This window comes from Conger conger, chromosome 13 (genome assembly GCF_963514075.1).
Source record: "Conger conger chromosome 13, fConCon1.1, whole genome shotgun sequence".
Classification (NCBI taxonomy): domain Eukaryota; kingdom Metazoa; phylum Chordata; class Actinopteri; order Anguilliformes; family Congridae; genus Conger; species Conger conger.
Genome location: NC_083772.1, coordinates 15,333,257 through 15,360,229, shown reverse-complemented (window position 1 = coordinate 15,360,229; position 26,973 = coordinate 15,333,257). Strand labels below are relative to the sequence as shown.

The 26,973-nt window shown below is 44.2% G+C and overlaps 1 protein-coding gene across 3 annotated transcripts in view; it reads right to left on the bottom strand.

The window, feature by feature from the left end:
- Positions 1–9,217: 9,217 nt before the first annotated feature.
- The window catches only part of plekhg2 (pleckstrin homology domain containing, family G (with RhoGef domain) member 2), a 33,290-nt gene continuing 15,534 nt past the window's right edge, over positions 9,218–26,973 (bottom strand). The window contains exons 4-15 of one of the 3 annotated variants that reach the window (XM_061217343.1): positions 26,285–26,351; positions 25,195–25,241; positions 24,138–24,288; positions 23,098–23,229; positions 22,342–22,524; positions 21,666–21,758; positions 20,835–20,921; positions 20,297–20,330; positions 20,092–20,184; positions 19,868–19,966; positions 19,371–19,409; positions 17,737–17,895 (exon numbers count right to left, since the gene is read on the bottom strand). In XM_061217343.1, the coding sequence (XP_061073327.1) occupies positions 17,879–17,895; positions 19,371–19,409; positions 19,868–19,966; positions 20,092–20,184; positions 20,297–20,330; positions 20,835–20,921; positions 21,666–21,758; positions 22,342–22,524; positions 23,098–23,229; positions 24,138–24,288; positions 25,195–25,241; positions 26,285–26,351 (1,042 nt within the window). In that variant the 3' untranslated portion in view covers positions 17,737–17,878. The other 2 variants (XM_061217341.1, XM_061217342.1) reach the window with 2 other exon arrangements.

Genomic DNA, 26,973 nt, shown 5'->3' with positions numbered 1-26,973 from the left:
ATGTATCGTATTCTATGTCGTTAGCGTTTCCGTGTTTTTCTTACCCCTGTGCACACCGTAGCCACCACCACCGCGATCGGAGGAATCCGGAAGCAAGGCGGATTGCAATAAACCGTATCGTGAGTGTAGAATGGGTGACAGCTCTGAGGGTGGTGAAGAAGAAAATATGGAGTGGTATACTATGTCAGAACTGCTATAAGCAGGACCTTTATCGCGTAATGCACGTGAACCGGATCTAGCATTATGAATCAAGACCGTACCGGCGCATGAGAGTGTGCCATCCATGAGGTGAGGAATAAAACCTAAAACAGCTCCCAACCATTTGCGTGTATCTGGTGATTTATGTGCAAAAGGCAAGCCACAACAAGGTAGAACAGAAGATCAGTTCATGGTAGTCAAGGAGAAGGGGGCGCTGCTAAAAAAGTAAACAATAATCGAGCCAATACAGGACAGTTAGGAAAGGTGCAAGAGATGGAAAAGTAGTGGAAAGTTGTAATTGTGTTTGGGAGGGAGACAGGGCAGTTTCACCAAGTAAAAATGACTAAAGTAATTGAAAAAGAAATTGGAAAACTTTTAGACTTGCCAAATTCCTTAACAACCGAAAAATCCTTATCTCTGCTACAAATAAACTTTTTTGAATGCTGCATCAAAGCGCATACCCATGAATAGAATAACGGGGAAAGGGAAAGCAGTACCATGGTGGAATGAAGAATGCATTCAAGCTATTAGAGAACGAAATAAAGCATTACGAGTATTAAGGAGTAACTTGAATCAAGAAAACTTAATGGATTATGAAAAGAAAAAACCTCAGACTCGTAGAATGATCAAATCTAGTAAAAAGAATGCACAGAGGGAATACTGCTCTACTGTAGGCAGAGAAGTGAAATTAGGAGATGTATGGCAAATGTTAAAGAAAATGAATAGCAAAAGGAAATGTAGTAAAAATCCAGTGTTAGGGGATGGAGAAACAATAGCTGTAGCAGATACAGAAAAGGCTAATATATTGGGAAAGAGCTTTGCTAATATACACAGTGGGAATCACTTAGACGATCTGCATAAAAAGAGGAAAGAGATAGCCTATATATTTAGGGTGAAAAATGATAATATAGACACAAATCTTGATGCTGAGCTGACTATGAGTGAGTTAGAAATATTGACTAAGTTACGCTATGTTTCGTAAATTACCTGATCAAGTACTGAGAATAATGCTGAAACTGTTCAATAAGATATGGAGAGAAGGCACTCGTTTTACCTTTTAGCAAACCCGGTAAAAGCCTAAATAATGCTGGAAACGATAGACCTATTGCATTAACTTCGCATCTGTCCAAATGGATGGAAAAGATTTTGGTCCGAAGACTTAACTATTTTTGGCGGCACGTATGGTGCAGTGGGTAGCACTGCCGCCTCACAGCAAGGAGGTCCTGGGTTCGAATCCCTGTGGACCGGGGCCTCTCTGTGCGGAGTTTGCATGTTCTCCCCATGTCTGCGTGGGTTTCCTCCGGGTACTCCGGTTTTCCCACAGTCCAAAGACATGCAGGTTAGGCTGATTAGAGAGTCTAAATTGCCTGTAGCTATGAGTGTGTGAGTGAATGGTGTGTGTGCCCTGCGATGGACTGGCGACCTGTCCAGGGTGTATTCCTGCCTTTCGCCCAATGTATGCTGGGATAGGCTCCAGCCCCCCTGCGACCCTGTTCAGGATAAGCGGGTTAGGATAATGAATGACTTAACTATTTTTTTAGAAAAGAGAGGTTTAATTGCATCGCACTGGAATGTTTTCAGGAAAGGTAGGTCATCCATGGACGCACTTGTTAAAGTTAGCAATGAAATAGAAAAAGCATTTAAGATGAAATAATTGATAATTGATTTTCTTTGATATCGAAAGCGTACGATTCTATGTGGAGGGAAGGGCTACTAATTCAAATTAATAGAATGGGCATAAGTGGAATATTTTTCCACTGGGTACTAGATTTTCTATCAGAACGAAAGTTTAGAGTTAAGGTAGGACCAGAGTTATCCGATGAGTATGATATAGTTCATGGAATTCCACAATGAAGAGTCATTCCTCTGGTGTTATTTAACATTATGATCAATGGTATATTCATAAATGAATACAAAAGGATATCCATCCATCCATCCATCCATCCATCCATCCATCCATCCATCCATCCATCCATTATATTAACCCGCTTATCCTGAACAGGGTCGCAGGGGGGCTGGAGCCTATCCCAGCATACATTGGGAGAAAGGCAGGAATACACCCTGGACAGGTCGCCAGTCCATCGCAGGGCACACATACCATTCACTCACACCTACGGGCAATTTAGACTCTCCAATCAGCCTAACCTGCATGTCTTTGGACTGTGGGAGGAAACCGGAGTACCCGGAGGAAACCCACGCAAACACGGGGAGAACATGCAAACTCCACACAGAGAGGCCCCAGCCGACGGGGATTCAAACCCAGGACCTCCTTGCTGTGAGGCGGCAGTGCTACCCACTGCACCATCCGTGCCGCCCTTACGAAAGGATATGCTCATCATTATATGCAGATGACGGAACTATATGGAGAGACAACATAAGTGTGCTGAGAGATTAAGAAAGCTATTGTAAAGGTAGAGAAATGGTCATCCAATTGGGGTTTTAAGATCTCATCAAGAAGGCCTAAGTGTTGCTACATGTACTTGTGCAGTGTCTTCTTTTATATGGACAACCAATGGAAAAATAAATGAATTTAAATATTTGGGATTTTGGGTAGATGACAGATGTACATGGAAGACATATGTTGAAAAACTAGAAACTAAATGTAAAAAAGTAATACATTTAGTGAGGGATATATCTGGATATACATGGGGAGCAGATAAGCAGGCATTAATAGATATATATAGGGCTTTGATGAGATCAGCAATTGATTATGGGTGTTTTGTTTATGGGGCAGCAGCTTAATCGTACTTAGAATTAATAAAATGCAAAGCAAAGCCTTGAGGCTTAGCATTGGTGCAATGAGATCTTGGGGTGACTCTTGATAACTCTTGATAACTCTTGATAACTGCCTCTCCCTGGCTCCACAAGTATCCTCCACTGCCAGAACCTGCAGGTTCTTTCTGTATAATATACGCCGCATCCGTCATCTCCTGACGGAGAAAGCCACCCAGCTCCTAGTCCAGGCGCTCGTCATTTCCCGCCTGGATTACTGCAACTCCCTCCTAGCCGGTCTTCCAGCGTGCGCCATCAAGCCCCTCCAGCTGGTCCAGAATCCTGCAGCCCGCTTGATCACCAGTCAGCCCAGGTCGGCTCATGTCACCCCACTTCTCATTGGCCTCCACTGGCTTCCTATTGCCGCACGCATCCGATTCAAGGCCCTAGTGTTGGCATTTCAGGCTGCTAAGGGGACTGCCCCACATTACATACAATCCCTGATCACCCCCTACTCCCCAGCTAGACCACTCCGGTCTGCCAGCTCTGGTCGCCTTACGGTTCCCTCTCTACGGGCACCTGGCGGTCGAGCTGCACGTTCACGCCTGTTTTCCGTTCTGGTTCCTCAGTGGTGGAATGACTTGCCTACCACTGTCAGGACAGCAGAATCCCTCCCCCTATTTCGACGCAGACTCAAAACACACCTCTTCAAACTCTACCTTAGTCCTCCCTCCTGATTTACCCCACCCCCCCCTTCTGATACCCCTATCCCTGTCTAACCCCCCCCCCCCCCCCCCCCCCAAAAAAAAAAAAAAAAAAAAAAAAAATTGCACTTATGATGACGACTATATGTTTAGAACAGCAGTCCAGGTGTATTTTCCTAGTTCCTAGATTAAAAGCGTCTGCCAAATGACTAAAATGTAAATGTAAATGTAATGAGATCAACGCCATGTAATGCCGTGTTAGTAGAATCAGGGGAAATCCCACTAGAGCTCAGGCGAGACAAACTGACTCGAACATATTGGATTCGGCTTAGAGGATGTGGGGCTGAAAATACCAGTAAAAGTGTCCTAAATAAATGCTGGGAGTATAGATATAACGGAAATGGTTTTGGATGGACGATAAAAGATAAATCAGAAGAATATGACCTAGATTGAATAAATTTCAATTCCCCTACTCCAATAAGTAATGTTCCCCCATGGCTCTTCCCTAAGGCTAAAGTTGATTTTAGTATCCTGGAACTAAATAAAAATTGTGTGGAACATGAAATAGGATACTATGCAAACCAGCATAAAATAAACAAATATTTACTGACAGATCAACAGATCAAAATGACCATGTAGGAATAGGAGAATATATTTCACAATTTAAAATACACATAGGAAAGATAATTTCTGATAAATTATCAGTTTATACAGCTGAGATGATGGCAGTGATTGTTAGTCTCCAATGGGTAGAAGAAGTGTGACCAGGGTGGTGCTGTGTATCGATTCTGCAGCAGTTCTTTTTAGCCTACAGATGATGAACTCAGTTAGGGAAGACCTAATATATGAAATGTTTCAATGTTTATTTAGAACGCAGAGATTGGGAATAGAAATAATATTTTGTTGGGTACCTGCACATGTGGGATTAGAGGGTAATGAAATTGCAGACGGCAGGATGGCAAAAAGATCACTAAATATGACGCACATAATTAATATAGCATTTGGAATAGGGGAAGGTAAAGCAATAATTAAAAAGAAAATATTGGAACGCTGACAGAAAAAGTTGGATGAGGAGAATAAGGGTAGAATATACTATAGGGTACAAAAGTCCGTTAGAGCACAGGGTGTTAAAGGGTGAAGCAGAAGAGTGGAGGTATTTATATCCAGATTAAGATTTGACCACACTGGTTTAAATAAAGTTTTTCCCCACCAGATTGTTATGTGTCATATGTGTCCATAATTTCCAGCATTTTCTGATCGGATTCACTTACGACCTGTTTCGTCCCCAAATTCCACATTTAGATTTTTTGTGTCTAGGAAACGAGTCCAAATCTCCAATTTGTCAAAAAACATCTTGACGAGGGAAAAGATACCACAGCAGCAAGCTCTTCAGGAAAATCAGACTTTATTTAGCACAAGTGCATAAAGCCGGACCAGTTTTTTCATAAACATGGATTTTATACACCCATTTTATACACAGTTAAAACATCATTGTGGCCAATCACCCACACTGTTCTTATCTTAACTCCTCCTAAAACTTCAGCTGACTTGGCAGCGCTACCTTCTCGGTTCTGAAACCATGGTGGCGAATTGCCCTATTGATTTCCTGAAAAATAAAGGATCTTATTACATACATCTTGCTTTGTAAGCTGTTTTTTTAACAAAATGGAATCATTAACATAGGAATCATGTAAAACACGGTGCTATTCACTATATAGTGCTTTCCGGAAATTTCTACGACCTAAAGATCATTTTTGGTACTTTTCACAGCATAATAATCATTTTTGGTACTTTCCACTTCATATTAATTCTTTTACTCAACTTTAGATTACACATGGGTCACTTATGCACTTCTAACACAAACTTATCAGCAGTAAATCATTGAAAATATACAGACATATTCAACATTTGATTAATATTCTCTTCTAATATTCTTTTTGTAATATACAGACATACTAAACATTTGATTAATATTCTCTTTTAAGTGAGTAAATGTACGTTGCATTCTTTGCATTCTTTGCTCTCATTTCAACAGTTTTCACTGGTTTCTTGCGTTTTCATAAGCTCAGCTCTACTTAATGTTCTAGGTTCATTTGATTGGATAACAAGCAGCGTACATGTGATATATTGATTATAAGCCACTTACATATAGATGCACTTCTGGCATGAATCATTAAGAGTTTTGGAGAAACCAGCTGTACAGGCATATCAGACTGCCCAATGTCCTTGACTGTCTACACAGTTCATGGGGCGACATGGCTCAGGCAGTAATAGCAGTCGTCTGGCAGTCGGAGGGTTGCCGGTTCGCTGTGTTGAAGTGTCCCTGAGCAAGACACCTAACCCCTAAATGCTCCTGACGAGCTGGTCGGTGCCTTGCATGGCAGCCAATCGCTGTCAGTGTGTGAGTGTATGTATGAATGGGTGAATGAGAAGCATCAATTGTACAGCGCTTTGGATAAAAGCGCTATATACAGTGGTGTGAAAAATTTCCTGATTTCTTATTTTTTTGCATGTTTGTCACACTTTTTCACACAGGGCCATGTAGGTTTGGATTTTTTTTTCTCTCTTAATAATAAAAACCTTCATTTAAAAACTGCATTTTGTGTTTACTTGTGTTGTCTTTGACTAATATTTAAATTTGTTTAATGATCTGAAACATTTAAGTGTGACAAACATGCAAAAGAATAAGAAATCAGGAAGGGGGCAAACACTTTTTCACACCACTGTAAATGCCAACCATTTACCAAGCCTATTATTCGACACTTTACTACAAGACTCCTGATTTTATAAATTGGATCGTATATTTGTAATTGGACTGATAATTTGTTGGCCTGGGAACTCACAACACATCCCACCTCCCCTACCCCGCATCCATCCAGTGTTCCACGTATCACGGGTGAAACCTGTAGTCACGTCCCCACCTAGCCCCCCTGTCAAACCCGCTCCACCCTCCCGTCTCATCAGATGCAGCCCTGCCTACACCATCCACCGCATCCTGAAGGTTGCAACACACTTCTTGCAAAACACTACAAACTGTTTCTTATATTAGACACTTCGTTCATGAATGAAATCTCTTGCAATCATTGGGAAAACACACCTGAACACACACACACGTGAAAACACGTAGGCACTAATTACCAATACCAATCAGTCTTAGCACTATAAATAGACCTCAGGTAAGGTAACCTATTTTGTGAGAACTTTGCAAACTTGGAGGCAGTGAGGGCAAGGGGCAGAGGAAGAGGAAAAGGTAGAGGTAGAGGAGTAGGAGGAGGACAAAGACGAACAGAGAAGGGGACCAGGAAATAGATGGAAACGTATTTCCGACGATATTAGGGCTACTTTGGTGGACTATGTAATAAATCATGAAGGAGGCTGGGCGGGGAGTACAGCGCAACCTGAGTCGCTACACGGTAGCATCTACAATACAGACATTTAGACTGGAGAAGAGGTATGTCTTCAACTTTCTACACTAGACTGTACCTATGTAATTGTTGCACATCATTCTGTATCACAGTACAATACATTGTAGTCCTACAATACTAGATCTGTGATCCTCAGTGAACCAAAAAATAGGTATAGTCCTGTGAAGTACATGTAATACAGTTTTGATGTTACTGTGTTATGACCTCCTGAGGGTGGAAGGCAACGTCTGTTCACCCATGAACAGGAACTGCGTGTCAGTATATCAACACTGCCACATATTGCGTCAACACCAGCTTACAAATGAAACAATTTTACAGGGTTCCATTTGAGAGAAACTGCATTAGAGTCAAAGAGCTTCGCTATGTGCAAGTTAGTGTCACATTACTATACTCTAATATAGTAATGCCAGTAGATTGTGTCCTTTTGGCACTGCATTGATACATTCAGACAAAGCAGTATGTGACCTAGAAAGGTGCCTTTTTTGGGGGCCATATTTTCTCCATTGCCTGGCCAGGCATGACATTGCTTGTGATGTGGCCAGACCTTAACAGAAGCCAGGATCCGTAAACCTGTATATATTTTTCTCTGAAGCCTTTCTATTTTTGCGCTCATTGAAATGTGAGTAGATGTACTGTACTGGGACAATCTTTCACAGAAGCCTGTATGATAAAATGTAAAAGGTGTACAAAGTACTAAAGGCAGCAGTGTTTTGTGTAAAGTACTGTACATCAGTGTGTTGTTGCTGCTTTGAAAGAGTAATTCAAATGGTGTATGTGCATATCATTTTGTTGTAAAAAATGCCATTTTGAAAAAGGATTGTTAGGTTTTGATTAAAAAGTTTCATTTTGCCATATAAGTGAGATGTTTATCTCCAAGTGTTTTGTCTCATTTGGTTTGTGTTTAGAGTTTTGACACAATTAGCCAAATTTCACAACAAGTGTGTCGGCAGAAATCAGAAAAAACTGTAACTGTTCCTCTGAATCACAAGATGCGGCAGTGTCGATATACTGACACGGTTCATATTATGGAATGTGTGATCTGCGATGATGTGCTTTTGTAGTTGATGTAGGCGGATGGTGTCGTTTGCCAACATTGTATTGACAATGACCAGTTCCTGTTCATGGGTGAACAGATGTTGCCTTCCACCCTCAGGAGATCGTAACACAGTAACATCAAAACTGTATTAAATGTACTTCACAACACTATTTTATTTTTATTTATTTTTTTACTGTGGAACACAGACCTAATATTGGCTATATTGTATTGTACTGTGATACAGAATGATGTGCAACAATGACATAGGTACGGTCTAGTGTAGAAAGTTTAAGGCATTCATGTTCTCCAGTCTGAATGTCCGTATTATGGATGCTACCGTGTAGCGACTCAGGTTGGGCTGGATTCTCCCTCATCATGATTTATGACATGGTCCAGTGGGATATCTTCGGAAATATGTCTCCGTCTATGGCTGGTCCCCTTCTTTGTTCTTGTCTTTGTCCTCCTCCTTCTCCTCTCTATCTCTTCCTCTTGCTCTCACTGCCTCCATATTTGCAAAGTTCTCACAAAAGAGGTGAGCTTACCTGAGGTCTATTTGTAGTGCTAAGATAAGTGTTTTCTTGTGTGTGTGTTGGTGTTGCCAATTACAGGTGTGTAATTGGCACAATGATTGCAAGAGATTTCATTCTTGAACAAAGTGTCTAATATATGAAACAGTGTGTTGTGTTTTGCAAGAAGTGTGTTGCAGAATTGCAAACTTAGTGCAAAGCAGAAAATGTGTTTGTACTTTTGGTACCTTTGTTAAAGGCATGATTACAAAAAGTTAAGGTTCTGATGCTTTTGTCTAAGTATTCAATTTTAGTGTGTATTATTTGAATTTGACATTATATGCATATACAGTAGCAACATTTGCTACTGTACATAAATCAGTGATTTCGGCCTTGATAGTCCTCTTTGAAACAGGAGTGGAAATACAAGAAAAAGAATGCAAGAAAAATGTATGATATTCATCTTGTGGTGTGCAGCATGTAACATAACTGGACCACTACTGGATGGTAAATTGCTGACATATTGCACAATGTATGTAATACAACTGTTGTTAGATTAATCCTACATTGTGGAAATACAAAATAAATACAAAAAGAACATGCACCATTTCCTTTTAATGAAACAAGGCCAAGACATCTTTTCATTTATGTTTATTACTGGGGTGCGAGTAACTGGACAAAACAACACAAAGTTTTCCTGCAGAGAAGGGAAACTACTTCATCTCTGTGTCATGAATATTGTATGGTTGCCTTTTCCTGATTTGTACCCAGCTAACAAAAATGTTTCCAAAGAATTATGGGGAGGATTCTGATCATATTCCCATTTGGTTGTGACATAGCATTTTGATAAGAATCTTTTTTTTAACAAAATTAACATCACCTGGTGTTTATAATTGCTTCAAGAAAAAACTTCATGGCGGACACATGTCAAATACAGATAAAAATGCTGAATTAAAATATTGAAATGGCAAATTTGTTTCACACGTTCAAGGGACATCCAGGAAACTTGGAAAATGTACTTGCAAGTTATGTTTACCCTAACTCTCTGAGTGCTAGGAATGTTCTGAGAACCAAATTGTTAGCTGGGGTAGGCACTTGACTTAATTTCAATAACAGGTGGTATATCAGAGCAATGAACGAGAGTAGGACTCGATTTAAAGCTAGAACCCAATGAACAAAAAAAAATCAAATTAAGACTAGGTGTTTATTAAGTGACTTCAGCAAGATGCATTTTATAATGTCACAAACTGATCAAATATCAGCAGGTATTTTCCCCTGTAATATATGGTGTATTTATGTTGTTTTCATTTGTTTACCTCCTTTTGGATGCCAACTACCTGTTTGAACATTATTGGTAACATTATCTTATCTTTGGAGGAGAGATTTTGTTTGTTGCACTTTAATAAAAGCACAAAGCAGCTACTTTAAAACTCATCCCTATCTGCTATCTCAAAAAATTTACATTATTTTGCAGGATTTACCACTGATGCCCCTCCGGCAACTTGTGAGAGAAACATACATAAAAAAACATCAACATCCTATGTTTGGCCTGAAATAAAAGTACATTTCACAGACACGTCCGAAAAACACACAGCTTAAGACATTGTGCAAAGTAAAGAGACAGCATTAAGTGCCACATACATGGACAAACAACACCAACAAAAACTTCTTCATAAATAAGAGCCACAACATGCTTTGACATAACGCTACCTTCAGGAGGGGGATCAAGGCTGCGCTTCTCTGCGAAAAGGAAAAGCTATTGCAAAGGGACACATGTATAAAAAAAATTTTAAAAATACAAAAATAACACTGCTAAAAATAACTACATAGGATTATTAGAGGGTCAGTCTGTTGGGTATGGTGGCTGGTAAGACTGTCACTGAAACACTGAAATGACAGGCACAGCGGGGGGTGCCCCTTCCCATTGTCTGTTCCTCAAAGCCTCTGGCAGTTCTGGGACTGAGAGAGGTTGCATCCATTCATGCTGACTCGCCGCCGGGCCTGGATGTCAGATGCAGGTGCCAGGGTCTGTGTAAGGCTTACCTGGGCATTGCTCAAAGCAGTGATACGGCCACTGCCAGCAATCTGCAGGTTGACAGTCGTGGCATAGCTGGTTTTTGCTGGCCCCTTGCCCCCTTGTGGCTGTGAAGGGGGTGCCGGCTCCACCTGTGGGCCCGGGACAGGAGTGCCAGTATCTGGGGTGGGGGGCAAGCGGGTCATGTAGGCACAGATGAGGGTGCTCCGGCAGTTGCCCTCCTGGAGCTTGCTGTCACTCTGACCGTCCTCTGAGCTGGTGAGGGATGGCATGCTTTCACCCTCTGGGGTTTCTCTGGTGCTGTACTTGGTCAGGAGTTCATGCACATCTTGCGAGGTAATGGTGGTGAAGTGCCCAGGGCCCAGCATGGCAGGGGACAAGGTACCAGGGCTCATGCAGGATGAAGGGGTGCTGTAGGCGCTCTGGGGGCTTCTTAGCCCTTCTTCATGTTCCACCCCTACAGAGTGACGACGACTATCTGCCCAAGACCTGCGCCCATTCTGCATCGGGCTAGGGGGTCTGTCTGCCAGGCTGACAAAGGCAAGACTGCCTCCCCTTTGCCACCTCAAGCTTTGGGCAGAGGGCCCATTTCCACAGGATGCTCCTGGCATGGGAGGGGAGTTGATTCTGGGGCATTGTGGCTGGGCAGCAGTAACCCCAGCAGAGGTGGGCTTTCGTGGCTGGGGGTTAGTGGTCCCCCACATGTTGGTGGGGATGCCTATGGGCAGTGGTGAGGTGACCCGGGGACTCCTGCAGGGTGGTGAGGTGCAGGAAAAGGAGGTTCCTTCATGTTCCAAAGAGAGGCAGAGTGGGGCAAAGTTGCGTGGGCCCCCAGCCCTGGGATTTTTTGGGTTAGGTGGCTTGTTCATCAGAGTGCCCTCCTGTCTCTGGGCAGGAAGGGGTGAGTAGATATAGGTGCAGGAAGGGGATGGGGAGGGAGAGGGGGAAGGAGAAGGGGACTGGACCCGGGAGCTTGGTTCAGAAGTGGAAGAGAAAGGTCGGGCCACCCGGTTTTGTGAGGCGCTCCGGAGAGGGTCAGGGGACAGCACTGCCCGACCCACATTTGCCAACGGTGGCTTCCCATAACGTGCACTGACGATGCTGTTGCTGTTGTTGTTGTTGTTGTTGGTGTTCCAATTAGCACGTGCCGGTTGCTCCAGGGCAGTTGACCGGGGGCGAGAAGTGGTGGACTTCTGCTGGAGGCTGGTGGCAGGGGCGGGGGACATGGACCTCTGGCTACGGAAGGGTGGGGGGGAGGACACAGGGGATGGGGTGGCCCTGGCCCTTGGGGAGCTGGGGATACCACATGTGGACATGCTAGAGGTGCCCGAGCTCGCATTTGAGCCTGACAGGGAGTATTGTTTGGGTGAGGAGGCCCTCACTCTTAGAGACGAATCAGATGTAGTCGGAAGAAGAGTGGAGCTGGGGTTCTTCTGAGCAGGTGATTGGGTGCGAGTGCTCCTCTTGGCCAGGCTCTGGGTGATGGTCTGGCTGATGCAGGAGGCTGCCAGAGACCTAGTCAGGCCACTGGGCATGGAGGATGAGCAGGCAGGCAGGAGGCTTCTCACAGGGGAGGGGGAGCGAAGGCCTGTGCTGAAGGCAGATGGAGGCTTGCTGTTTAAGTTGTTGGCAGCTGCAGGGTGGCCAGGCCTGTCAAAGCACGGCTGGGAATGTGGCCTCCTAGTGGGCGATGTTCCTGAGATCAACGTGGACACATTCTGGGAGGGGTCTCGGTACCTGAATGAGGAAGAGGCAAGTCTGAAACAACAGCAGTGTGATTTCAGGTAGCAGTACACAGGGTGAGATCAATTATTATTGCAGCTACACAGGAGAGATTAGGTACTTTTTCACTATCTTTGACTATCCAACTAAATGCTTTTCAGTTTAATTATCATTCATATTCCTATTGCATTACTAGCTCCTAGGGCGTTTTCCAGGGAATGTATGCACTTTAGACTTAACTGATAATTTTCCAAGGAACAGCCTTTCAGGGCCCCTGGAATAATTGTATCTTATCCTCATACTGATAACACACATCATTCTAGAAATGGGTTGATTCAAATATTGCACATCATTGAAATGACATACAACAGTATATTAAAATATGATCCTCATACACTGTCCCTGGATAAGGTTAATAGTTTTAGGTAGGTGAATTTAGGTAACTAGGTAATCAGAGTTTGATGTGATATGTGACGGATCTTCTCAATGACGTACCTTGAACTTACAGCACTTCTGCCTGGAGACACAGCCTCCAGACTCAGAGGTAGGCTCCTTCTTCCCTTTGTTGTTGGCAGATCAGGAGGTCTTTGGCTGGTGAACTTTGGCAGATCATCTGAACATTGTGTACCAAGTGGAGAAGTGGCTGGACTACAGGCTGTCATACCGCCATTAAGGATCACTCCGTACTTCCCATCAGGATTGGCCTGCTTATCTGTACACTGAGCCATTTCAATGGAGCAGGCATTGGGCAAGATCTTGGGACTCTCTCCTTCAGATGTATGTTCAAGCATCTGAGGTGGGGGTGGGGATAATGCTTGAATCTGATCAGAACATCCTGCTCCTGCTCTGAGCTCCAGCAGTTTGCTTCCAGGTGCATTGTCTGGCACAGGTGCTGGAGGCAATGCAGAATCCGCAGGAGGGCAAGCTCTGAAGCAGGTTGGTGTGGGAGAGGAAGTTTCCGTAACACGGCTGCCTGGATGTCCAGGACTTCCAGTGCTTTCTGCTTCCGCAGTCAGAGCACAAGGGGCACCTTCATTACCCCCTGGTGAGCCATTTAACATTCCTGCTGTGACCACAAAGTCTTCCTCACAATGTCCTTCCAGATGGACTCTCTCCCCTTCATCCACACTGTGACTTTCCTCTGCAGAGCTGATGCAGGGGACCTCTGTCAGCCGTACCAGTGAGGTATCAGACTCAGCAAGAGCCTGGCCCTTTGCAACCTCCAGCACCGCCTCAGCCAATTCTGATTTCATAACGTGCTCGCTCATTCCAGCAGCCAGAAAAGAAGCAGGGGATCTGAATGGACGGTCTTCCCTGGTGGGGTACAAAGGATGTTCTGGATTCTGCTCAATGACAAAATTATTGGCACCCACAGATTGCTCAGGAGTGCATGGACAGTCATCAGTTTGGGATAGTGGTTCATTGTCAGATAAATCCTGAAAAAACTCAACCTGTGAAATGTCTGCATCTCTCTGGATGTGAAACTCTTGGGTTTCTGGATCTGCATCCTTCAGTTGGGGCTGTGTAGGTGACAACGACTCATCTACAAGCATAGCTTCTGATGGGCTGCTGGCAACACCCATATGTGATGGCATAGTTTCAGTCTCCGCTTCCTCCAGGAATATTTTGGAGGTGGGGGAGGAAGCAGGAGATGTGGGGGTACCCTCCAGCTCAGAAGTGCTATCCTTGGGTCCAGTCAGAACACAGCCATTTTCCTGGAGGTAGGTGGCAGACAACTGCTCTCGAACAAAGATGTGGCCAAACAACTGGGGCTCAGAAGACAGGGGGCTGACAGAAGGACATCCTAGAAGACCAGTGACACAAAAGCATAGTCAGCTATGGTTTGCCTCTGAAGGAGCCAAATGCCTTAGTTGAATACCAAGCCATTTACATTTTTTAACTTGTAGATTCACAAAATGCTTCATACAATGGCAGGCATACACCGATCAGCCGCAACATTAAAACCACCTGCTCAAACCATTTTTTTAATGCTTTAAACTTGTCTATAAACACTTAATATTCCATTATATCATATGAGTACTTATATAAGCAGATCATCATAAGTGAATTGCATTAAAAAGTTTCATTTTTAAATAGAAATATTGTAAGGTCATTGGGAGGGGGGGATGTTTTGTTATTTAAATATCTTTAAATATGTGTCTATCTTAACAGGTACTCCAGTGCCTGTAGAATTTTTAACATAAAAAATTATAAACAATGAGCTTACAAAATTTCAATTTCGATTTAAAAATTAAACTTTTGAATGCAATTCACTTATGATTATCTGCTTATATAAGTACACATATCATATAATGAAATATTAAGTGTTTATAGACAAGTTTACAGTTTAAAGCATTTTTTAATCATGAAAATAAGCATGTGCTTTTTATGTTGTGGCTGATCAGTGTATTCAATCAACTGTGTATTGCAATGCATTGCAAATTTGAGAGTGGTTTTTTGTGATTGATATTGTTTTATTTGAATATTCAGCATTCGAGAAATGTGAATATAGGCTCAGTCCATTATCCAATCACTATGACAGATGCTGGCCCTTGTAAACCAGCTCGTGTTACCCATATTGTTGTGCCTAGTATTAAATTGGAACTTTCATGTACATAGGTATACAGAATTAGTTGAGACTGAATGGTTAAAGGTGCTGGTCTTCATAGACTACATTCACTCAATTAGATCTTATTTGCAGTGGGAGATACTGCCTCCAGGATTACATATTCAAACAGATATTTATGTACTGAATTTGATGTTTGTCTACTTATTAGGTTAGAAATCAAACCTGACCAGAATACACCAGTCCTATGCCTAGTCCACAATTCAGGGTCTCAAACAATTACAGTAAAGAGAAGAGACAGGGCCTAACCTGCACCTGTGGCCAGGCTCTGTGTCCTCCTGTCCTTCTGAAATTCCTTAGGGTTGCTCTCCCGCCCTCCAGCTGGTGCCCGGCTCTCCCATGTCCTTTTGTGAAGGGGCATCTTCATGTTGCTGACCTTGGCACTGTACATGCGTGCCAGCATCTGAACCTTACTGAGGATTTTCTCTGAGTTCTCGACCAGGCAGAGGTCTGCCCCACCCTCAAACAGTCCAATTCCTGTCACATCGGGGGTCCCGTCAAAGAGGTGATGACCAGAGGGCCCCTGGCCATGCCCAGACCACTTTCCCACACTGATCTGGCTGGGCAGGCCATCTAGGCTCCCCTGCAGGACTGTCCTGTGGTGTGGTCTACACCTGGACCGGGTCTTCCCAAAAATCTGAGGTACAGCTGCTGTGTCAGTCACCTGGGAAGTGGTCTCAGACTGGCCTTCGGTGTCCGGTTTAGGGCAGGTGTCAGGGCCCAATACAGTGGACCCTCCCTTTTCTGCAGGGGTAGGGAGGTTGCACCCAGTGGTCATTCTGATGCCTCCAGAGTGCTCCTCTCTCTCCTGCAGTTTGTAACTTTCCCCTTTGTGTGGTGTATGTCTCTTTCCCCCCTCTGTGCACTCCGCAGTTTCCTTTTGCTCTTTCTCCTGCCACACCTTCATCAGCTCCCGGCAGGATCGGAACTTGCAGGGGGGCTCCACCCCAGTGCACTCTGCAGAACTCAGCTCTCCATGGGCGCCCAGCCCATTGGGGGCTTCAGCCTCCGTAGGACAGCCTATCACCAGTCCAGGGGAGTCCTCCTCCACCTGAGGGCTCTTCTGATGGAGAGGCAGCAACTCTGCCTTGGCCTCCTCTGAACGCCCGCCCTGCAGATCGCAGAGGTGATCAGAGACGGTGAAGAGGGACACCGACTCCTTGACCAGGCCAGAGGGGATGTGGGAGATGCTGTTCCTCCGGGGCAGCTGGTCCTCTGCTACCTCGGCTGACTCGTAGTAGTTTCGGATCTTGTCAATGATCTGACGGTCATTCTTGGTCAGTGCAGCCTCACACTTTGGTGGTTGAAGGCCTTTACTGCCAGACTCAGTCGGGGGAGAGCCGCTGGGGCATGTGTCTTTGTCGTCACTATGGGGTCCTGTTCCAGGCCCTTCCTCCCCAATAGGAGGGCAGGAGGACTCTGCCGTAAGACCTGCTGGTGCATCCAGAATGGAGTCTTTAGGATGTGCTTCCACCACCCCGTCAGACAGGGGGCTCGCTAACAACTCCTGTGGGTCTGGCAGGGCTTCTGAACTACTAAGAGGGGCCGTCATCTCTTCCACCAGGGCTGGAACCTCTTCCAGCATGCACAATGGAGGCAGCATGTACCTCTCCTTTCCCATGTTCTTCTCTTCAGAGCACTCATTTGCCTGACTGGCCAGAGCTTGGCCGTTAGCTCCTTCCCCTCCCAGAAGTTGCCCCGACCTCTCCCCTTGGAGGTTATTGCAGTAGTAATCCCAGTGGGATTGGCCCAGGTTTTGGGATTGGCCCTGGTCCTTCTCCTGCCTCTGGGCCACAGCAGCCAAATCCTGCCCACTGCTGGCATCATTAACGGGCCCAGAGGAGGACTGCTCCTGTTCACAATCATAGAAAATAATCCATTATAACAAGAAAAAAAGTTCAAAATTTTCTTTCCAGAATTATTGCACATAGCTGCATTTACGTCATACAAGTAACTTTTGGTTGCAAAATGTAATTTGAAAAATGTAGCATATTATCTGCATATTCTCTGCATGTCTTAATATTCTGGAATTTTGCACTTGAAAGTTGTCTGTTAAGCTAAATAACTGTTAAGCTATGTGATAGAAAACATTCACAGTGGGGTCCAAAGGTCTGAGACCACGAGGCCTTTTGCCCTTAATCCCACATTGCTCCAGGGGGATTGCCTCCTGCTTAATCAACTGTTGTTGGGATTGTCTCCTTTGATGAAAGTGTCAGCCAAATAACATGTAATGTACTAGGGGTAAGAATTGATATTACAGTTCCCATGAACACTCAAGTTTTGGGGTGTGCTAAAATGCTGCTGGCATCATGAATGTCTAGAGAATAACCAGCATAATTTGTGATCAAAAAAGTGATCAAAGTTCATTTCGATGAGCTAGAATGTGGCACTGCATTGTCGATGCAAAAAGGCCATAAGAAGCAGAAGATGACAATGAAACTGAGGATTGCAGGAGTTACATGTGCCGATACATGTGAAACAAATTGCCTAAATTGCAATGCAATGTTATTTTATGTAACAATGATCATTCTGAATAAATACAATGCAATGGATGCAGGTGCTTCCTATATTTTCATGATCTTAAGAAAAAGCATTTTGGCTAGTGGCTGAGATCAACTAGCCACTTTGGCTAATGCGCCAAAATGTTTATTTACAACCCTGATTGTTTTGAAAATCTGTATATGCGCAGCAGGTCTTGCGTACTGTGTCGGGCAGCAGATCGGGAAGGCCCTCCCGTGCGCGGCTCTGGTTGATGAACTGCAGGATCTCCTCTGTTATTGACAGGGTGGGAGGGGTCATGTCCTCATCTGGGCCCAGCCCCAGGTCGTCCTGCCCGGCTTCCACCTCGATAACCGAGGACGCCAGGGTGCTGGTGCTGCCAGAGGAGCCCAAACTGTCTGCCTGGGGGTACAGCTCACTCTCGCTGCATGCCTGCAGGTGTGAAAACACACAGCCACATGAAGGGTAGAGTATAGCACAGGACTGCAATAATGAAGCACTACGGGCATTCTATTGAAATATCTGAAGTGCTCCAAACTTAAAACATGTTATTTTGGGACTGTGATTCATTATGTAGTGCCTAGAATATTTCTCAAACATTAGTACCGACCTACAAAGAAAGCATTGTATCACTGGAATTAAATCACAATGGCAGTAATACACAGTCCAGTATGGTACCTAATATGGTTGCACAAACCCATCTAGATCTGTACTGATTTGTCAGACATGACAAAACTGCTAGAACATTTGGACAATATTCATTTTAATGATGCGAAGCCTGCAGAGCTATTTCGGGCAGACAACTTGAGAAGTGGCGTCCCCTCACATGATGCTTATGTTTAATGGGAGGGGCTATATAAACCCCTAACCTTACCTGTTTAGGCCCTTGCTCATTTTGCATGCTCTGCCATGCTACGCTGCCTCCTAACTGTTGCTGCATCTGCCCTGATGCAATCATAAAAAGCTGCCCTGCTGCCTGGTTCATTCTGCATGCTAAAGCCATTGCACTGTCTGGCTCTTGCTGCTGCACTGCCTGTTTCAGAATGCTACCATTGCCCATATTGCATGTTATGGCCACTTTTGATTTTTGATAGCTGCTTTTGCTAGAATTATCCTGCTATGCCTAATTCATCACCACCACCCCAGCTCTGCTTCCCAAGATTCCAATGGGGGGGGGGGGGGCGTGAGGGTGGGGGGGTTGTAGTCACTCCCTGTTTCCCTGCCGATGCCAAAGTTTACCTCAATAAATATTGCTTAATTCATTGTGAGTTGTATTTTGATGTTAAAGTTCAGTGCTGTGATAAGATGCTATGAGGTATGGGTCAAGTCACGTGGGAAAGAAAGGTATATTTTTGCTCACCTTCAAAGCGACTATCAGCAGTATTCCAGGCAGATCATTGTGAGAAGGGTTTAAAAAAAAAAAAAAACACAAGACATTAGACAGTATGGACCAACATTGCAGCTAACTCAGGCTATGACAATACTCCAAAACTGTTTGTGAAAGCATTATTAATCACATTGTTCATAACCCACCCAGCAATTTTCACCTTGACCTGCAAGGTGTCCATAAATTGTGTATGATTTGATACCAAAAGTGGCACCATAGCTGGTGTTGAGCTTTAGAGGAGCGCTGTTACGCTTGTTTCAGTTGATCTTATTCAGTGTATCACCATCAGTGTAGCCGTTTCCTAAATATGGGGCAAAACTTCTCAAAACAAACATGTCCTTTAAGGAACTGATAGTTTAATGGTTAATAAATGAATAAATGGCTCCGCTTCCTGCCACAGACATATTGTGAGCTCTGACTTTGTGAACAAATAACACTCCATTCCAGCCCCTGGACACCTCTCAACCAATCAGTAGCTCATGAGAATAAGGCAGTTAAAGCTGTAAAGAGATGTACTCACCACTGGGCTGAAACAATGCCTCGATGTCTTTGGCAGGGGCTGTGTTAAACAAAGAAGACAGACAACTGAATAACCTGGCAGCCTGAATTCAGAGTATAGCAATATCTGTATATTAATTTTTTGCTTCGCTGTTTTCTACTTTTTGCCAGTCAGCTCGAAAAGGATTTTATTCTGAAAAAGTTTAGACAAAAGTACCAAGTCAGTAGCATCATTATTAGCATTATTCAGCATGATCCATGTTCACATTTTTTATGGGTCTAAAAAACGAGTGTCCTACTCATGATTTGCTGAAAATATGAACCGAGTTTGGGTGGGGTTGGCAGGTAGGAGGGCGGTGGGAGGGTATTTTGATTATGGAAGAGGGGAGGGAGGTAGTCACATACTAGCTAGGACATACAATATAAAAGGAACTGCAGCTACTGCCAGGAAGGATCCAAACCAGGGACCTGCTGTCTGTCAGCCCAGTGGTGCATATTACTGTTGCTTGGGGTACCCACCAGACTGCCTCCTGCCCCGGCGGTAGGGCAGGTTGCCCTCCATTAGTAAAGGGAGGCTCTTCTTGGCTTTCTCTGGGGTATAGATGAACTCTGGAGGCTCTGTAAGAAGGACCAGATGCCACATTTTTTCATCCTCACAAAGCCTTGACTCACTGAGTACAATCAGCCATGGGCCAAAACCACAGTCCCACGTTTTAGAAAAGCCAGATCCGAGCTGCGCTAACCTGACTGCCGCCTGCCGCGGTGGTATCCTCGTGAGTCATCCAATCGCGGGGAGGGGGCGTGTCTTCTGATGGGCTCCTGGTCAAACTGCAGAGCTGTTCATCAAAAAACGGTTATGTTGTCATCATAGCATTTCATGAATAATGAAACTTACACTTAAAAATGTTCCTGAATCTGTTAAAGTATAAAAGTAAAGTTGATACTTACATTGGCAAATGTTGTCCCCAAGGACCTGTCTTGCCTACAGTGTGAAAATAAAAATAAAAAGTTTAAGAAAATAGTATAATATCTACCCATTTCAGAAACCAAGTCCCCATGATCCAATTTTGTCCTTTTCTAAGCAAGCTTATTTACTTTATTGATACCTACACGGAAGCCCTGTGAATATATGTGGCCACAAGGGGGCAGTACATCCTCACAAGGAAAACATCTAAACCAGAAGAAAGCTACCAAAGATTAATGGCTTTAGTTGTGCTTTCCTGCAAATCCTTGCAATCTTTCTACATTACATAAATTAGGCCTGCCAATGAATTATTTAATACTGATGTTCTTCAACAGCTTAAGCAGTGAACAGAAGAACCATCTGCTGAGTAAAAGTCCAGCATGAAGCATGTACCAAGGGGAACTTAAAAACTTGTATCCAAGTGAGACTGCAGGCCTGCGCACTGCTGTTAAATCCTATGTGTCACAGATTGGACTCCTGGGCAGAAAGTGTGTTGGAATTCAGGAAAGCCTTGGAATTCACCTTCTGGGGCAGAGAAGCAGGGTGGTTCTCCACAATCAGTCTCTTGAGGTAGTGCAGCCATAGTCGCTTTTCCTCCTGGTTCTTGGCCTGCAGAGGGTGAGAGAGAGAGAAAGAGAGAGAGAGGCCTCATTAGTGTATCAGGCTCTATCACCCTACAGTGATGCCCAGGCAATGTGACGGCTCCGGCCAGGATGGATGCCCACTTCAGTTGCCCAATCTCAATTAATGCAACACTTTCTCATGGCTGATTATAAATTACATTGCATTATTGGCATTTGGCAGATGCTCTTATCCAGAGCGACGTACAGTTGATTAGACTAAGCAGGAGACAATCCTCCCCTGGAGCAATGCAGGGTTAAGGGCCTTGCTCAAGGGCCCAATGGCTGTGCGGATCTTATTGTGGCTACACTGGGAGTCGAACCACCAACTTTGCCTGTCCCAGTCATTTACCTTAACCACTACACTACAAGCCACCCATTTACCTTAACTACTATGCTACAAGCCACCCATTTGCAAATAAATGCAAACAAACATGGTGTTGAGCAAGGTTCAATCAAGACATGTCCTTACATTGACTACATTGGCTTTATACTCAATTGCTTGGTGAATACAGCAATTGTCATAATGCACTTGAGAAACTGCATTTGTGAAGAAAGCAACTAGCACCTGAATTGTTCTGTAAGAAATGTTAAGGACAAATGGATCCTATGATACTGTCTTGCTTAAGACGAAAATCTTTTGTGAAGCAAATATACCACAAGAAACACAGCAGCAGGGTATGCCCCCTCCCTCCTTGGGAACATGCCCACGCTCCTTTATCCTTCCTCTCACCTGGACAACATGCAGCTGCTTGGGGATGGTCTGGTCAGAAACCTTGAAGCACAGGGGGTCCTTCATACTTTCTACTAGAAGGAGGTTACAACACTAGAGAGAGTGAAGAAGAAGAGAGTTAGAGAAGCAAGCCAGCACCCACTGGAATGCTGATGGTAGCTAGCAGTGAGTGCAGGAACATTTTCTAAATCAGCTCTATGGTGGCATGGCCTTTCACCGACCCATGACCTAGAGTAGTTTTGAGATATTGAGCTTTGAAACTTTCACATCCTAACACAGAAAAACTGAAATGCGGGGCAGTTCTTTATCTATCAAAATGACAGACACCCCAAAATTACTCTGAATGTACAGTATCAAAATCCTATCAAATTGCCCTATAAATAACATATTTATGACACCAACTCATATTTTTATAACCATATCATTCTAAGGTCTCAAACTGGTGACACACTTGTCCACTTCCTTGCCTCTGTCCACTTGCGAACTGCCACATTGTGAACTGGCGGAATGACAGTCATGCAAAAAGCAGGCCACTCTTGTGCAACTAGTGCGCACTGTATGTTTGCTGGCTGCGTGGACTTTGTCCTTTTCACTTTTAAGGAGGACAAGTGATGACTTGAGTACCTGCATAGATGCGCTCTTTCATTCATTGAATCGGCGACATGGCAGCACTTACGAAGATGTGGGTGCTGTAGATGAAGTGCTCCGCCCGCTTCTTGGCGATGAGGAGCATCTTGTCGAAGAGGAAGAAAGCCCTCTCCTTCTTGACCCGTTGGACACGGAATGAGCCCTCCAGAACCAGCTCCCCAAACCCCCTGAGATCCGGCCCGGCCCAGTTCAACAGCAGGCTCTCGATCTCCTACCGGCAGCACGGTGCAGTTTACAGTTTACACAGTTTTAAGCTCACACACTGTCTTCCTGCCCCGACTAGCACTGATGTTAATCAAACAGCACCCCTACGCATAACAAGTATAAAATTATATTTACTATAATGTCAATATTTGCCTTTGCAATATGCATTTTAAATATAAGGTTATATACATTCTTCAACTATAGTTTTTTTCCAAAGGACTGCAATACCTGAAAGTAGCAACAGTTTGTATATTTGTCTTTATATTTCAAAGTGTTATAATACCTTTCCTGTCCTGAATTTTCTTTCAGTATATTGCAGTATAAGTACAGTGATAAATTTTCATTTTATGTGAAAAATATGGATATGAAACTTTGCAGTCATATTTTGAATGAAATACAAATCAATGAAAACACTTTTAAACAGTTGCGGATCTTGTTGAATGTTTGAATCGGGGGATAGGATTACAATAAGACCTAAATCAAATGAGTGGAAAGGTGACTGAAATAAATTCCCGTTTCAAACTGGTTTAAATCATGAGGTGAACCTTGTGATGTCACAAGCGCTTCCTGGGCAGTGTACCTGTAGTCTGACAGCATGTTCCTGCTTCCTCTTCATGTCATTGATGTACCAGGCCACGGCTGTCATGGTGATAATTGCATCCTCCACAACCTCATACCCTGGGTCACTCTTGTCAAAGTGCTTGGACAGCTCCTACCACAAGGGGCCGACATTGAGCCATTACTTCACAGATGAGGGCAGCATTAGGCTTACGTGCGTTACGTTTCCATGAGTACACTCAATGAGCACTTTATTAGGTATTTATTGCACTTTTTAAAAACTTATTAAGTCTTCTGCTGCTGTAGCCTATTCACTTAGAGGTTTCACGTGTTGTGTGTTCAGAGATGCTCTTCTGCATACCACTGTTGTAATGCGTGGTTATTTGCATTCCTGTCACATTCCTGACAGCTTCAACCAGTCTGGCCCTTTTCCTCTGACCTCTCTAATTAACAATGCATTTCTGCCCACAGAACTGCTGATCAATGGATGTTTTTTGTTCTTGACATTCTCTGCTAACTCTAGAGATTGGTGTGCATGAAAATCCCAGAAGATCAGCAAGTTATGAGATACTCAAATCACCCTGTCTGGCACCAAAAATCATTTCATGGTCAAAGTCACTTAGATCACATTTCCTCCCCATTCTAAACATGTGGTCCGAAAAACAGCTGACCATGTCTGCATGCTTTTATGTATTTAGTTAATGCCACATGACTGGCTGATTACTGATTAATATTCGCATTAACAAGCTGGTGTACAGGTCTACCTAATAGAGTGCTCACAGTTTATATGCTACATTATAACTTGCTGCTCACAATGTCTGATAGGATATGTGCTACCAATAAGCCCTATGACAGAGAGATAGTGAGATTAGTCACCAGGAATGTACAATACACTCTTCTTATTCAGTCATCTTGTCACTTTATGCTTGGAGTGTACCCTGTAGTCTTTCTGTAATACAGGTACATCGCTGTGAGGCAAGGTGATTAGGCTCCCAGCCTGGAACTTCCCAGCCAATCAGAAGGCAGTGTCTAGAGCGGTGGACCGCAGCGACGCACTCTGACCTGCAGTAACAGGTGGTATTTCAGGATCCGTTGCACCGGCTTGAGCAGGTAGGTTTCCAGAGGTAGAGAGTGACAGAGGGTGGCCTGCCTCTCCTGGAAGAAGCGGACCAGAGTCTCGTTCTTCATGCAGTCTCTCAGAACAGCCACTGAGCTGTGGAAGGGGGGGGGGAACTATTGATTTTCCATTATTAAACAAACAAAACTGCACAGTCACATAAGGGAGAGAGAGAGAGACAGAAAGTAAGGCGGGGGAAAGCAAAAAATCGAGAGGGAAAGATACAAAGGAGAGGTATGAGGGGAAGAGGACAGAAAGAAAAGAGACTGGTCGAGGGACGGAGATGAGGAGAAGAGAGGACAGAGGGGATTGTGGAGGCACATGGGTTGGAGATTAAGCAGGACTGCAGTTAATCTTACCATGCAGCATAATGCCTTTAGCTTATGCTTCTCGTCTGCTTCAAATCCTCCTCTCAAGACAAATATTTATCTCACAACATACAGAACTAAAGCCACTGTAATCTCTTTCTCAGCTGATGGCTCGCTGTCTGTTAATGATATCATCGTCAAGCAGTGGCCTTACAGGAAAAGAGCCCATGACTTACAGTGCAGACCTGCACTGAGACATTATTCCTTTTCATATTTTGACATCTGTGTGACATATGTGACACTACATAAGTCACACAGATGTCTAAAGACTAAAGTTATATCTTGGTTAAGTTTACCAGAAGCAATACACAAATACACAGGTAAAAATAAGCACGTATGCCGTTCTGTATGTTCATCTGTATATCTAGTGACAGGCCATTTTATAGTCTAGTTCTATCAAAGGCAGGGCTGCCCAACCCTGTTCCTGGAGATCTACCGTCCCGTAAGTTTTCATTTCAACCCTGATTCGGCACACTAGTGCTAATTAACAGCTCTATAAGATCCTGTTGAATGAGGCGTGCTTTGTCAGGGTTGGAGTGAAAACCTACAGGATGGTAGATCTCCAGGAACAGGGATGGCCAGCCCAAGGTGAAATACAGTGCTCGTGCTACAGTATACACAGTTACATACTTACTTGGGGTAGTTCATACAGTAGAGGGTGTATATGTCGAAGGCCTCACTCTGAAGAGAGAAGTTACAGGTGGCATTAGTTATTTTGGGTGATATTAGCAATGCAGACTCACCTCCTAAGAACCCTCAACCAAACAGTTCTGTTCACCTAGCGGTTTGGTACAGTCTATGAGCACAAGACTTATAGTTGGCCGATGTGTTGGTGCACAGTCCAGGGCAAGCACAGTGACTTAGGCCTCATGCTAGCACCTGCGTTTCCTTCTAGAAGGGGCCGAGCTAAGGACTAAATCAAATCTCTTCTCAGGCAAGGAACGTGACCAGGCTTCATGTGAGCTAAGCCCAAAAATATCTTCCTGCTAATAGCTTTATTGAATATAGTGTGCGTTTCCGCTCCTCATTTTCTCATTCTCTGAAACAGTGGACCATTGACTGCCTGGATTGGTCGGGCTGGGGGGGTTACTGGCCGGGCCTGCTCTGCTCTGCCTGGGAAAGGACCGGCCGGGCCTCTTGGACTGTCTGGCGGGGAGGGGGAGGGGAGGTGCATCCAACTCCTGAGGGTCTCTTTGGCTCATTGGCTCCCCTCCCGACCAACACAAAGGCCTTCTTGTTGGGCCCCAGTGTTATTGCTCTTGTCATCGTTACAGAATAGAATAGTTATGACATTACTCCTAACAACTGTGACACCCAAAACAGGAGCACAAACCCACAGAGCTATGATGTGTGCATACATTGAAAAGGTCAATGCATGGAGATGACTGGTGGCTCATTCTCTTCTGTTATCTGGAAACAGAATCGTCGCCCTCACACAGCACAGCACTCACACCCTGTATTTCATACAAACAATGCATTTAACAGTCTGAAATGAGTTCAATCTCGGGGCTATAAAAAGAGCCTGAAGGGGGCGCTGCATACTTGATGCCTGTCCACAGCCAGGGCAGGGAGGAAGTTCAGACAGCCACAACATTGACAAAGCCAGTCAGCGCTTACCAAGAAGCACTGGTGGGAAATAGCAGGACCTGGCCTAGGTGGACTACGGTTTGGTTTCCTGTTGGTAATGTGTGCAGAATTAGCGGGGTACTGGACTGTAGACTCACCCTCTCCACGAAGCACTCTGCGATGGCTGCCACATGGGGACTTCGCTCCAGGTCCTCCAGTAGCTCACTGTGGAGAGAGAAGAGCCTTTACAATGGACAGCGGGGAAACAGGACACCCCGCAGTCTGTCCAGGGAGGTCCATCACATGGTCCACCACTGCCATTTTAGGCTCACCCGACTCCAGCCAGATTGTACGCTGCATTAAGGCTTTCTTACAATAGAATTAACCATATTACTACTTCGAATTATTCTGCGGTGTGCTGGACTGTTCAAGGCAATTCACTCAGGGCACCTTTCGAACAGGTGTGTTAGTGTCTATGCTGTAACTATGTCCATATTTTCAAGAGCGGAGAATTTAGAGACTTTCTGATGTAAAATCACATCGTTCTTTTTCATGTGATCACAGTAATTGAAGTCTTTGTCCTTACTGTGTTTCTTTAGAGTCATCAGTCTCTATGCCTAGAAACAACAGTATTGGGGGATTTTAACCCAGTGCACTTGCTTCTTCCATTGCCAGTGCATTTTAGCTCCGGGCTTGAGAAGATCATGTTTTACAGTGCATTTCTCAAAAGAAATTTGGATGTAAATTGAGGGCTCCATTTCAAGTCTTCATTATACAGTCATTTCAAAGGGCATATGGAAATAAATTGTACAACTGCAGCAAACTGAGGGTGCAGTCACAAACATTG